General features: G+C 35.6%; 1 protein-coding gene across 6 annotated transcripts in view; it reads right to left on the bottom strand.

Annotated features, from left to right (window-relative positions):
- Nucleotides 1–15,307, bottom strand: part of LOC126190754 (E3 SUMO-protein ligase PIAS3) — a 261,787-nt gene extending 246,480 nt beyond the window's left edge. For 5 of the 6 annotated variants that reach the window (XM_049931262.1, XM_049931269.1, XM_049931267.1 and 2 more), the window contains exon 1: nt 14,929–15,307. In XM_049931262.1, coding sequence (XP_049787219.1) covers nt 14,929–14,958 — 30 coding nt within the window. In that variant the 5' untranslated portion in view covers nt 14,959–15,307. Of the gene's footprint in view, nt 1–13,783; nt 13,846–14,928 lie in introns of all 6 variants that reach the window. The other variant, XM_049931264.1, reaches the window with a different exon arrangement.
- Nucleotides 15,308–15,704: the final 397 nt, after the last annotated feature.

The following is a 15,704-nucleotide window of genomic DNA, read 5'->3' as shown; positions in this document are numbered from 1 at the left end:
GTGCCATATATCTCTGACTGATGAGCACCTGTCGAATCCTCGCCACACAGAATCACTGCTGAGGAACACCATTGTACCAGACACTATTAGGCAGCTGACCACACTGTTTTGGTTTATCAGTGTACTTGTAGCACATTTGCAGGCGATACCTGCTGTATATTCTAGAAATCATGGTTGGTGGTTGGTTTGGGGAAGGAGACCAGACAGCGTGGTCATCGGTCTCATCGGATTAGGGAAGGATTGGGAAGGAAGTCGGCTGTGCCCTTTCAGAGGAACCATCCCGGCATTTGCCTGGAGTGATTTAGGGAAATCACGGAAAACCTAATTCAGGATGGCCGGACGCAGGATTGAACCGTCGTCCTCCCAAATGCGAGTCCAGTGTCTAACCACTGCGCCACCCCGCTCGGTAGAAATCATGATTCCAACTATTTGTCATAAGCACTTTCTTCTGTACAGCCACCATGAAGCTCCATTTCTGGGAACCACTGACCAGAGGTCAATAAACAATATGATGTTCCTTGTCATCTTATTCCATATAGACTTCATGGAAGAGTTTCACCATCCAGCAATTTATTTTCTGTCTATCATTAATGACATTATGTACTTTTAACTGGCTGTTCTTCAATGGCGTTTGTTTGCCTCACATAATTCAGAAGAAAACTTCTATGGGAGGAATTATTTAACATTTACAAATAATATGGACAGATTAAAAAAAATCTACTCGCCAAGCTGTGCAGGAGGAAAAAAAGTTGAAAGATGTGGAAACACCCATGAACAGCCACAAGCAAGGTGCAGGGTAGGAACTATGTGGGCACATACTTCATATTGTGCAGTGAGTGTTGTTGTGTTGTTTTGGTCTTCAGTCCTGAGACTGGTTAGATGCAGCTCTCCATACTACTCTATCCTGTGCAAGCTTCTTCATCTCCCAGTACTTACTGCAACCTACATCATTCTGAATCTAGTGAGTGTTGGTGTCTTTAATATAGGAAGGGTGTGTCTGTACTATAGGTTGCAGGTGTTCAATCGGAGCTTTGAAACCAGCGACTATAGGACAGCCAGGTTGGTTGTGTTTGCAGATTTCAGGAAGAAGGTAAAAGGTGGTAATGGTTTGGGTGGGGTAAGAAGTCCTAAGAACTGAAGTGTGAATCCTTATGAGGGGCCTTAGTTTAAGGAAGGACTGTAGGTCAGTTTCCATCACATGGATGTGATACTGATGGCAGATGCTGTATGTAGAAGTGCTCATATGAAAGCTTGGTAGATCCCTTGTCTGCCAAGAGGATAACGATCAAGTCTTCAGTTTTTAGGGAATAAAGTGCCCCAAATTCTATCTACCTTTCAGCTAGAATATCCCCCATCGCTCCTCAGTGAGCAGCTTTTTTTAAAAAAAAAAATCTATTCATATTACATGTTCAAACATTGACCATTTTCGTTGAGAAACTGATGTTTACATCGGGTGTGACATGCACAAGACTTCTGTCATTCTTATCTTGGACATGTCGTTTGTTTTATGGATGACTCAGGATAGTTTTGTTGTTGTTCTACATATTTAATTCTTATCCACTTAACATAATGTTTCCTTCATGTGGCAGAGGAACAATGTACCTATAGGGCCAATCAAAGTGAAATGATCCAACAAAAATTAAGGTGGTTGCTTGACCAATTTTAAATATTTTTATTTGATTACCCTATACCTGAGAATTTCAAAACAGGTTTAAAAAAGTTCTCGCGTTGTTACTATGTGGTGGCCTTTTATTTTTGTAAGCTCATGATGGTTTTTCAATTTGGAGACTTAAGCATTAATTTGAATATCTGTGCATTGGGTTAGGTTAAAACATTGCAACTGAAATGATTGTTTTTAGAAAAGTCTCCTCTACGACATTGTTCATTACCCAAAATTCAAAAATAACCAGTCAAAATGACCTTCAAAGTTTGGTATTGAAAATTAGAAAACCCACTTTTTAGACCAAAAACTAATAACCAAGAAGTGATTTACCAAGGTTTTTTTCCTCTCTCTAGTTAGATATCATAAATTACTAGTTTTATAGAGCAAGAACAATGACATATGTTTCCTTAATTTTTTATGAATTTTTGACAATCTTTATTTTTTGTAAAGTTTGGGGCTAGTTATCATTGTAAAGTTTGGGGCTAGTTATCATCGGTGGGACTGAATATAAAATTTTGATTTTTGCATATTTTGTATGCCTTTATGATAGCAAAGTACTGTAAAAATTTCACCATTGATATCTGATTGATAACAAAGATACGAATGTTTGAAAATGAGGAAATAATTCATATTGCACTACAACTGAACTTATGGCTGTTGCCTGATTCACGTGTGATGTTGGCAGGATGTAATCAATTACTATTGAAGTTACAGTACTGAATTACATGGGAAAACTTGAAACATTACTGAACTTAACAATTTCATTATCTTGACAAATTTAAAATAAAAATTTTGAATTAACATACTTTGAGATGCATTGCTTCCTAATCCTAGAGGTGATTGTTAAGAACACTTATTTCTTCAGACAGCTTTAGTGATATTCTATAAGACCTCCCATTAGCTGTGGTGGGTTCAAACACTGAAAGCTTTCTTAATACGTTTCTCATTGGCATACAAACTTTGTCACTTGTAGATTTCCTGAATGAATTTCTTGGGTCAGCAGGGTAATAAAAACGCACAAAACATCATTTTTTTCAAACTTATTCTTTCAACCTGTGCAAGCTACTGTTGTCCAGCACACACATATGCCACTATGTCATACAATGTTAAAGACGGAAGTAATTTTACTGACACAATGATCCTCATAAATTTCAGTTTATTATGTTACATAGCATCGAACTAAGTTTTCTGTAATGCCAACGAATTTGTGGAATTGCCTTGCTCCTTTTATTGCTGTACAGTTTTCAAATCTGGTTTAAAATGCCATTTTGATATGGAAAATTGCCTTTTCTTTCTTGATGAGAAACAGGTGTTGCCTTTAATATTATCCTTTAAAAAGGCATACATGTGCTCTATTGTAATAATTAGGTCTGTGGTCTATCTCTGTAGGCTGGCTTTACTCATTTCATGTTTTGTTGTACTTCCTACTCCATCACATGCAACTTTACCATGGCAAGAGGCAAAAACGTGCCATTCGGCCTCCAACCAAAAATATACTTTGCTGTTGTAAAGATTTGAAAAATTCTTTTTGTTCTTGTATTGACTACCACTTCCATCTGAAGAATATACGAACTTCTCAACCTTGAACATCTTTACTTTTAGGTAATTTATTACATACTTTTGAAACACAAGGACAGCTGAAATGTTGTCCTCCAAGTAGTCGCTTAGAATATAAATTGAAGAACTGCAAACCTCATTTTTCTCAAGTACAGAAGAAATGGATGCACTGTTGCCTGGTCATTGACCCAGTGGTATCCTCATATTTTATCCTTATCCACAAATGTAAAGTTTTCTGCAAAACCAGCTAGGACTATGCACCCAGTTTCATAACGCTGCGACTTGAGATTTTCTACGTTATCAACTAAAGATTCAAAGTATTCTTCGCGAGATATATTGCAGTGGTGCCAGTTGTGACCCTCTGTTTGATGGTAACGTTGTCAAGCATTTCCTCCTCAGATTCCTTTAACAATTCAAGAGCAATTTCTTTACCAGGACATTTATCACACAAACTCATCATGCAGTCATAATTACAAGTATCGCAATCCATAAATCCAATAACTCTTTGCAGCTAACATAACTGAATTTTGCACCCGCAATCATCAGTTTGACATTTTGATGATACAAACATGAGGAGTCAGCCAAAATACACAACTTACAGTGAAGGTCACAAAATTTTGAGCTTCCAATTTTGCATTCAGGATGAGCATTTAGGAAAGCTACATAAAGTTCATTTACATCTGACAGCATTAGTTGTTTATGCTTTGTTACTTGCTCCATTCATAACAACTCTCTTGCTATCTTTGCTACCTCGGCACATTCTGTTTTCATCATCTTCAAAAAAACTGCTGGATCTCTTCAGCTGTTTCTCCACTTATACCTACTCCTTTCTTCCTTCCTAAAACTAGCAGAATGCCTTGCTCTAAAACTAATTTTCATGTTAGTCTAACCAAATGATCAGAATGTTGAACTAGTGAACTATTTTTTTCTCTTGACCATGAGTCAGGGAGCAAACATAATTTCTACTTTTTCCTCTTTATGAGTCACTGAACACTTACTTTTTAATTTCTCGATTAAGCTCAAATACTCAGTGACGGATGGTTCTGGAGATATGTTTTCTTCTTTTTTAGAAATACTGTTGGTATCTGCATTATTAAAGCATGATTCTCAGTCTCTTCTAATTTTTTCTGAAATTCGTTGTACCTTGCTTTCAATAGCTCTTTTTCCAATCCTCACTTTTCTTATTTTCAATACAGGAGACACCACTAAATTAGAATAAGAAACATCCAACATCCTAATAGCTTCCTCATTAGGAATATAAATGCCATCATCAAGGTTACATGATTATGGTCTTCAATTAACGATAAATATTCCTGAGTAACAATGTGGGCACAGGGAATACCTAGGAATCATATTAAAATTTCCAAAGACAAATTTTCAAGTTTTATTTCCCTCAAACCTTTAATAATTGGCTTTTTATGAACTTTGAGTGGATCAGAGCATTTGGGAGAGAGAGAGAGAGAGATAGAGAGAGAGAGAGATATTGTACTTCAGAAGATATTTGTTCTCATGATACTAACAAACTGATGATACAAAAGAACCTACTTGCAGTAAATTAAACAAAGTTTGTCTATGTCTTTACCATGTTATAAGTTTTTTTGAAACTGAACCATGAACTGTTTTGTCACACACTTCACTTACTATCTGTCCAATATAGTACTGTTCATCCATTTTATTGTATTGTATTATCTTTCAAACAAAAGCACATAAAACATTCTACAATGTCAATGAAGTATGTACATTCATTCTAACAGAGGTTTCTGAACAAACTGACTACAATACTGCCACACCTACCAAATGTTATGGAAGTACGCAGTTCACGTATAGGCTTCTCACTGACTACTTGGCTCCTGGGCAGACTTTTAATTCTGTACACACTCGTCTTGAGAACTAAACTCATGCACAAAACTGTAGCCTTCTCAACAACTAAGAAATTTCAGACGTTTCTCATTTCCCTTTTATCATTTTGAACTTTTAATAATGTGCTACTTAACTGAGAATAAACCTAGATCTAAATAGACAATTTTTTAACAAAGAACTCAAGAAAAGCTCTGTTGTTTAACATTTTATTATTTAAAATAAATAGTACTAACTAAGGGATGATAGTGTTAATGAAATATAAGTTACAACTAAATTTTGCTACAATGAAACAATAAACCATTTAAATAGGCAACAACCACAACATCAACTGCAGCATAATGTGAATTACTTCCTCATTTTCAAACATTCATATCTTTGTTCACAGTCAAATATCAATGTTGAAATTTTTACAGTACTTTGCTATCATATAGATGTACAAAAATCAAATTTTTACATTCAGTTCCACCAGAGATAAATAGCCCCAAACTTTGCGAAACATAAAGGAAACATTTGTCAGTGTTCTATCTGCATATAAGGTAGCTAGCTTATGGTATCTAACTAGAGGAAAAACACACACACACACACACTGACAAATCAATAACTGGTTGTTGTTTCTGGGTCTAAAAAGTGGATTTTCTAAATTTTCAAAACCAAACTTTGAAGGCAAATTTGGCTGGTTATTTTCAAATATAAGGTATTTAGTTTAATACACAATGTTGTTGAGGATACTTTCCTAAAAACAACCATGTCAATTGCAATGTTTTAACTTAAACCGATGCATAGATATTCAATTTAACACTAATGTCTCCAAATCCAAAAACCATCAAGCCCTTATCAATAACGGTGAAAGAATTTTTTTTTTTTAAACTGTTTTGAACTTTTCAATTATAGTGTAATCACATAAAAAAAATCAAAATATTTACAAAAGGTCAAGAAACACTCATTGTATCACTTCATATGCATTGACCCTATAGTATTGAAAATAAAAAGAAATATACAACTATAAGTGGCCCAGTTCTTCAGATGTGAGCAACTGTACAAAGACAGACACAGCTTCCATCATTACCGAAGACAGAAATACAAATAAAAAAACTACTCCAGCAACTGGGGGCACAGTCCATATCAATTCAGGCAGGCTAAGAAAAAAATCTTACCTTCACAGTCTCAGATGTTATTGAATTTAGCATGTGTTAAAATGAAGGAATAAGTAAGGAACACGTAATTTCTTTTTTATTTGTTGTTTTGTTTTCTCCAAACAAAATTTCTGCTCCGAGATACAGCCTCCGCAGATGAGACTGTGCATACCATTTTTGAGATGCAAATTTTGGAAAAAATTATAAAATGCCGTATCTCTGGAGCAGTTCTAGATATTTTGTTGGTTTTTTTATTTGAAAGATAAGTTAATTGCTTTATGATTACCAAGAAATCTTCCTTTTGGACTTGTAAGTCAAAGTTCTTTTACTATAGCATTCTGAACATTTTTAAATAATGTATGGAAACAATTTTTTAAAATAATGCCAATCTATAACATTTTGATTTTTTTTTCTGTTGATTAGTACCATATAGTTCTACATTCCCTGAAAAAGAGAGCTTCCACTTTTAGGTTGAAGAGGTTTTATAAACAACTGAAATTTTTGCCATACATAAAACCTGTTTTATTACCACTTTATCACGTAACAGGCTCACAAAAAATCAAAACCTATTCTTATTTAATATAATTTTAATTTTGGAAAAAAACGAGTATCAGATTCATTTTTCAAGCATTTTAAATGTTCCAAAATGTATGTTAAAGGTCCAAAGACTTCAAGGTTTCAATTTATACAACTTCTGTGCACTCTGCTTTGTACTGAAATTGGCCAGTCAATGAACTAAAAATGCGTTCCACTGCTGAGTTATGCCTTCCAGTTAAACCAATAGGAACTGGAGTGCTTACAATCTTCAAAACATTGTGAATGGGAAGTGAGCACTGATGGCGTTGTTGCTGGTCTTCAGCTGGAAACCTATATCCAGCAGCTTGTCCATCTCTGCAATCTACCAGTCATAGTCACACACACGCCACAAATATCCCCCTTCTCAGGTTGTGAATCTGAATATTATCCTGCCGTTTCTGAGATGTTGGCCGAATGAATGAAATTTCTTCTGTCTTACTCTTTAAAGTGCTTGCAATACGATTTCACCCATCACTTTGAGTCCAAAAATGTGTCTTCTAAATTCCTTTCGCAGGAGTAGTTTGTTTGGACCATTCTTCTTTTTACTGCTCACAGAATTCTCAGATTTCCTCTTTGGACAAAAGAACGGGGGCTGTGGATGTGTAAGATTTCACAACTCTTGTAAAATTCTCAGCATTCTGAACCACGGCTGTATTTGGTCTGGAATAATTACGTTTTGTAGCATGGTACTTCAGCAGGCCTCCAACACCATCACAAGGCCCCTTCCCGTGACCAGTAGCACTGTATACCCAGTCAGTTGGAACGAGCGACTTACTCAATTCAAACAGCTGGTAACAGGTTTTAAAATGTCTAGGAGCACCATCAGAAATAATGATGATGATCTCTGCCCTCGTTTGCAGTTGAAGAATTTTGTGCATTGCTAGCAAAGCATGTGCTGAGTCATGTCCTGTGTCCTCACTTATAACAGCAACACTTGTGGTCTTGTTTTGAAAATATGTCACTCTCGTAAAAAATTGAAACCTGATCATTACTCCAATGATACCCTTGTACTTCTTATGAGAGAATTACAGACCAGTTCTCAGCAAAATCACAGTGAGGCACTAAACATAGTTCTTCAGCCTGTACACACCATTTGATGTCTGCAATGTGTTGTTGCAATTTCTTCAGATGCCGGTGTGTTACTGCTTTCATTAACCATTTACCAAATTTATCAATGTAACTGTCAAAGCCGACAGTTTTCTTAATTTGTTTATTTTACTTCCATGTAACATATGTAATTTCTGCAGAGTTATCTGCTAGATATTCCATGCCAATTGTCTGTCAAGACAGTCCTCTCTTTCCAGTGTAGTCACCACATTCTTGAAACAAACAAGTCTCTCACTTTGCGTCGCAGACTACAAATGATTTCACACGCCCAACTAAGATATAACATGCTCCAGTAAGTTCTTCAAAGTTACCACACTAAGTTCAAAATTCGCGCACTACACACAGACAGACATCTCAAGGTGGGTGTGGAACTATTCACTTGGGTCATAGTGCATAAAACTTTGATCTATCAATATGTGAAGCTGTATAGTTGCTCTTATAAATTGCAAAAGTTTCTTTAATACTGAGAGTCATTTACCTCTTCACTTTCACAACTTTTTGACCTTCAACGGTTTCAGTTATAGTGTCTTTTTTTGTTGGCACTCTGGTGAAAACAGTCCCATTTATCTTCCAGATAAAATGAATGCACTATTTGAACTTGCGCTGCTTCTACACGATGATCATAATAGGAATCTGGTCTCCCCAAGACTCCTTTTACAGACCTCACATTTCTTGATTTGTCTACCATGTACTTTGATACTGATGGAACGTGGTTCAAAATTGTTTTCTTTGAAAATGTCTCTGGAATAATAGTTAGAACTTGCACCTTGTCACTGTAGGATGCACAATATTCAACAGCTGAATTGATATTTGTGAAAAATTCCTGGCAAGAGGTGCAAGAGTGCTTTGGTTCATTTTCTTCTGAAGAGTGTTGTCAGTTTTGCTGGTATTCACATCCACAACTTTAGTAATCTCTCTGCACTTTTGTTGATGCATAGAGCTTATGACTCATCTTCACTGACCACAGTTTCTTAACAGAACTAAAACCTGCCTCTGAAATTGACTGATTCAGGATATTTAATTCTTCCTCAATTGATGCAAAATCTGCATCATCTGCACCATGGGAAGGCTTCACCTTGCTCTGATACTATCATTGTTGTCATCCTGTCAAAACATTTAGAACACAAAAAGTCATCACTGAATACATCTTCACTTTGAAACAGAGTCTTCACATGACAACAGTTATTCCCAACCTGAACAAAGTCTGTTTTTCTTGTTTGTCTTACATATCACTCTTATGGATATGCAAATAGTCAGCACACTTCACTCTCCTGTGGCCCCAGTCAGAAGACATTTCAAACAGTCCTTTTCACAAAACACACTGCAACTGTGTCAACAGGCAAATTACTCATGAAAGCACAGAACTCACTGAACATCTCAGATTTCTTAGAAGACTCTTCAGCAAACAAATTAGCACTGAACAACTACAATACAGACACCTGTAATAAACATCCACAGCAAAGAAACTGACAAGAATCTATAACAAAAGTGTAAGAAATATCTGCAACAATGAAATTAGTAAGAAACAACGTCAGTCAACAAGACATACATTACCCTTCTCTTAAAAAATTTAGAACTAAAACCTGTCCGACTTAAAAGTAGGAGCTCTCCTTTACAGAGAATATAGTACTACATTTCTGAAAATAATCTGTAAATTATAAAAAAAAAAATCAGAAGGTAACAGTAAAAGAACTTTGACAGATATATCCAAACAGAGGATACTATTGTAATCATATAGCAATTATCTTTCAAATTAAAAAACCCTGTCACAAAATATCTGCAACTCCTACAGAGATACAGCATTTTAAAATTTTTTCCAAAATTCGGATCTTCAAAATGGTGTTCATAGTGCCATCTTCGAAGGGCTGTATCTCGGGCCAGGAATTTTTTTGGAGAAAACAAAAAATATGTTTCTTTCTTACTGCTGAATTTTAACATATGCTAAATTCAATAACATTTAATACTATGGAGGTAACCCCCCTGCCTGAAGTGATACGGATTACCCCTGGGGATCAATTTTATGTATCTTTCAGCTGACAAAACACACCCATGTTAACATGTGAAATGTCCTTTAATCACGGATACAATATCTTTTGGAAATGCTTGTGTATGTAAATAGAAGCACATATAAAGCCACTTCCAGGTAATGTACACCTTAACAGAAGAGCAATACTTACACATCAGGACAAATGCACATATAAATAGTTTAAGTTTTAAGAGACAAAATGCACACTGTGTTGCTACTGTTGTTTAAAATTTGTGACATTTTCTTTCTCAAAGTGAAACTTCAAGTTCATATACGTATCGGATTACATGATCTGCAAAACAGTAAGAGTCCACAGCTCAGTCTCTTCAATTCTAATACACACCACGTTTCCTCAAGTTTAATTTCCGAAAAAATTTCATTCAGTGTAAAAAATATGGGGTTATACCATGATTACCAGATCACAGAAAGCACAAGGTCTTTCTCCTGTCTCCCCAAATCCCCCTCGAAGGCCAGATACTGAAAAAATATGTAAGCAACATTACTTCCTCAGCCACAATGACTCAACTTTTATCCAGATGACAGTTTGTAGGTGTGTCTCAAATCCAGATTTTAATCACCGGTTGTGTTAAAAATGCTGCGAAAGATGTTTATCAGAAAGAATAAAGTTTTGAAGTTTCGTTTGTTCCTAAAAAAGCTGACGGCATGCTTTCAGAGACAGACTGCCATCCTTCTGCTAAAAACAGTGCACAATATGTTGATCACTGTATCAATGTTTGTTGTGTACTTCCTGTATAGCAGCAGCAGAGAGAGAGAGAGAGAGAGAGAGAGAGAGAGAGAGAGACAGAGAGAGACTTGATGATGAATTTATTGCAAGTGAACCATCTTTACATATGGGTACCACTGTTGTTGCACATTCTGCTGCCAAAGTAGTGTGCTCTATACATTATACACTTAGAAATCATAAGATACATCATTCCAATAAAATATTTGAAACAGAGCACCTGCTTTTTTTAAGCACAGATTGGACCAAAAAATGAAATACATGCACCTAAGTATCATATGCCAGATATAGTCTGCATACTCACACCACAACAATGACTTTTCCTATTTAAAAATAAAAAAAAAATCTTTTTGTAAAAAAGTGAAACTTTCTGCCACCGCTAACTGGTTAACAGTGGTACAAAGCAACAATGCTGCATAAGTACAGAAGCAATAAATCCTTTAGGTATATTGTTAAGAAGTTAGAACTACCATAATTTCTGCCTGTCAGAGAACAGGACAGATTGATAATAGCAAATCTGGCAACCAAAATGTGCAGTACAAAGCTTTGTTTCTTGATGCAGTTATGCTGTGTGACATTTGGAAATTGTGTTATGTTGTCTGGGGAGCTTTAAGTGAGTGATGTTAGTGATGCATTAGACTTAGTGCTTATGTCACTTTGGATTTATTTCCCCTTCTTGTTAGTGTGTTATTCGCTACTCATTTGATTTCCGTTTTGGAATTGTTAGTTCTCTGTATTGTTAATGTTTGAAAACAATCTCATTTTTAGTTTGTTGCTAGTTATGGATACTACTATGAAATTTATGAGTTATTCTTTAGCTGACACTGTGAGTGGCAGCATGCCTATTACAACTAAATTTCTGCACTTATAAAGCCTTTGTGGTAGAATACTTAAAAGTCTCAACAGAGCAATGAATTAATAAAACTGAGCAAAGTTGTTGTGCCCACTTATGAATGTTATTCTTGCTTTATTATATATTTATTTGGATACTGTGCTAGGGACAGGTAATAGCTGGGGGGGGGGGGGGCCTTCAATTAGAACGAAATGAGTTTCATTAATCGCATTTTTTTAGTTCACGCAATTAATTGTCTTTTGAGATGTAAGGCTTTGAAATGGTTTCTTATAATTTTTTGGAGTGGGTTATTTGTTGAAGTTCAGAATTATTACTTTATTTTGGTGAATATCATTGCTTTTGTTGTTATTTTGGTTCAGTTAGGTTTTAGATATTAGCTGGATCTTCAAGTTGTGTTCACACACACTTTTTTTGTTACAGTGGAAATTGGTTGAGCTATACAGATCAAGAGAAATTTTCAATACCAGATTTTTTGGGACTTTGCTACCTGTCTGTTTTTTTGCGTAAGTGATTGTTTTGCTATATGCTTACTACAAGGAATGTCATTCTGTTCATTTGCCCCCGACCAAAAACCCCTAATTCCAAGAAGCTGTCCCATTAGAATATCCTTTGTTGAATTAACTGCACATAAATGATGCAATACTGTTTTTCTTCGTGTTTTTATTGTTTGATGTCATGGTCATCATGATGTGCAAGTGCAAATTGGTGGTGTCCATTGTTGATGTCAGGAGTCAAAGCTGACAGCTGGTATCGCATCAGTATTCCCTATTCATATGAGGAGACTACTAAGCAGCATCTGTAATTCCAAAAGCTTCTGTTACAGTAACAATGGAACAGTGAGAATACCCATGTCTACAAAGTTTAAACCCCTTATGTATTTTTTATGAATGCCAACTTACACAAATTTTACACCAGGCTAATGATGTACAATGATCGTTTCGTATTACTCATCTGGGCCATACAACTAAATAGAAACAAATTTCAAGTTTCATTAAACTTTAAATCCTTCTGTGCCATTATCTGGCCTACTGGCTGGAACTTAAATTGGCTGGTTGGTGGGAAAAATGTTGTGTTTTATTTAAAATCCTTTATCACAGGAATTAAGTATATAAACATACCAAAAGTTTCAAAGTGCAATGAATAAGATTCAGATCTGTGTGGTTTACTTTGAAATAATCTTCGAACTGTCTTATATCAGAGTTCTTTTATAGCTATTTTCTGTAAGCAGAATTCTCTCAATTAAATGCCTTGCAAAATGAGGTATTTACTTACTAGCTATGTGTCCATGTGAAAATGAAGCTTTGCATATGTTTTGAATCTTTCTATTTTGAAAACAAATCTGAAGTACAGGATTTGTTTCTTTCACACGTTAAGACTCTGCACATTATTTTGAAATGTGCTTCTTTTGGTCCAATATATTTCTCTTTGTGAGCTTACTGGTTCAAGTTGATTTTTGTGCTGATGACCTTATATCATGCTACCAAACGAAATAACAACAGCAGCATGTGAGTATGCATAACAAATTTTCTACAGATTACCTTCAGTCAAGGTAAAAAAAGTTCCAATTTGTACATTTTGACACGTTCTCACTACTAACAGGAATCAAGTAGCCCTGCATAATATACTACTTACTTACTTGAAAATGAACCTTAAGATCATACACAGGAATATTCACCAACCTTCAGAGAAAATTGTGTTTAAAAGCAGATATTTAGCAAAACACACAAACACCATGCCTAGTTAAGCACTCTAATATATCAAACCAACAATTGGATTAATGAAAGCTTCGCATTTATGAGGATTGTAGGTTAAACTGAATGTAATTAAATTCTGCCACAAATACGGTAAAAGCTTTGCAGGAGTAGCTTTTTCTGCCTATTGGTCGAATTCTTGGTAAGATGAAAAGCAGCAACCTAACACAATTATTAACATTTTTTAATCACAAGCTTAGTAAAAACAAATGGAATAATAATAAAGCAACCATCAAATCAAAAGATTGGTTCAAACATCACACCCCTCTTGCCATTCTCTCAGCTGAGAAATAGTCCAGCCAGTCTTAACTAGAGCTACAGTTAAATATGGAAGCCAAATTATGATATTATTCACATACATAAAACAATGCCAGAGTTGAATGACCATTGACAGAAACAACTGCAGTTCAAAAAAATTGTCAACCAGCTCTTATCTGTGGCATCAAAGACATGTGTACATGTCAGTCTCTGCACACACATTAACAATAATAACAGAAGAACATGTACTCATTTACCATATAATTAAGGTGTTAAGCAGTTGACAGTTTCCAGCCATCGGCATCCCTTTTCTCCATCCCTGTCAAGCACAAATTTGCTAGTTTGTTCTCTTTGAAAAAACTCGGGAACTATTTTTATCTTTGTTTTGACCACTTAACACCCAAACCATATTGTGAGTGGTTATTCATACCATTATTCTTTCAGGCAAAAATGTATAGTACTACACTACACACTAAGTTGCACCAAAGATTGTTTTAAATTCAATTTCCTGACTAGTTCTACAACTCCATAGCTAATTACCATCCTCGTTATGTACACAAATCTGTGTGAAACTGAACATACTATTTCTGCAGCACAGAAAAAGAGAACAGTTGTGTCCTTCATTGCATGAACCTCGATTGGTTACAATAACAACTGAAATCTACATAATGACCACTGTGGATTTAACTCTTTTCTTTAAAAATTGGTATCCACTATTTTATGTTATCTTTAAGACTTTATTTTCTAACACATATTGACAAAAGGCAACACAAGCTGCTACTTGACAATCGCAGCAATAATGATAAATTCATCCTATCCTACGGGCACGTTTTAAACACTACAGATCTGTTGCTTGTGAGCTCGACTGTACATTACATTAAATATTCTCAGGGAAACTAGCCGTGTAAGCCGCAGTACTGGATTTTCAAAGTATTACCAAGAGAATCATAACTATTGTCATATCTGATGCAGAAGGAATGACGATAATTACAGTAATCTAAGTCATAAATACAATACTAAAAATTTCAGATGTACCAGCAAACACTTTCAGCAATGCCTAAGAAGCGTTCGCGCGACAACGTTGTCATAATATTTAACGAATTTCATGTTGTTCTGGCGCGACGGTCAGCCAATCACACACAAAAACAATTGCACAGAAAATGAACAAAAAACAACGAAACATGAAACGAAAATTTGAAATGAAAACATAAATATAAGAAACATGACATTTCAAATTCAAATGTTCAAAATCGTTGTATGCGCCATCGTTACTTCACGAGTGACAATGGACAGTCGATACCATCTTCGCTGGACAATTCAGATCACCACTCAAAATACACCTGACAAATTCCAAAAACAAAGCACTTCAATATTTATTACGTGGGAAGAGGGAAAAACTTACCTTCAGGGCTTCCTGCTCCACTATCGCCATCTTACGCGATGACTTCTTCGTTGAGTTAGCCGTGGTAATAGATACTTAGGTAACAAATGGCTTCAACAAATATTTTCTCGTAGCCCAGACCAATACAATCTATGGGCTGGGAAAACGTACGGACAGCTTTCACTCGGAGTTTCAATATTCTTTAATAAATATGAAAAAAACTGATAATGAGAGCCAACACTTTCACCGTTCCCAACACACGTTCAGAAAAGGTACGTCAAACATATTCAATGTATGGAATGAAAATTATCACAATCTGATCCATCAATTGATACTTGGATACGTTATTCAAACAAACATCCTATCCTTCCCAATTTTCTTCCCACGCATTCCCAAAAAACCAAAGATACATTCGACAAATAATATCTTTGGTCAGGATTAGGGTAAATAATATCTTTGGTTTGCGGTAAAAGTGTAGAGATTCGGCATAATCTTTCGTCATCGTACATTGCTGATCCATTTCTCTTCAACGACTTGTTACAAGAAATCTATCCTCAAGACAAGACACATTTTTAACCAATCGCATAACCAACTCACATAGGCTCATTGACATGGTTTGCATTGAGATGCAATGTTGACATAGGGTAAAACTGATCCGTACAGGACCTCAATGAAACGAACGCAGCATCAAAACATTCCAAAATGCATTTCAAATGGCAGTCTTCACACAAACCATCAACGGTGTGGCACATTGAAGACAAATTTAACTTTTTTTTGTGTGTGCTCCATGGCTCATT

Source organism: Schistocerca cancellata, chromosome 6, assembly GCF_023864275.1.
Source record: "Schistocerca cancellata isolate TAMUIC-IGC-003103 chromosome 6, iqSchCanc2.1, whole genome shotgun sequence".
Taxonomy (NCBI): domain Eukaryota; kingdom Metazoa; phylum Arthropoda; class Insecta; order Orthoptera; family Acrididae; genus Schistocerca; species Schistocerca cancellata.
Note: the sequence above shows the minus strand (reverse complement) of the source record. Positions and strands in the feature narration are given on the sequence as shown.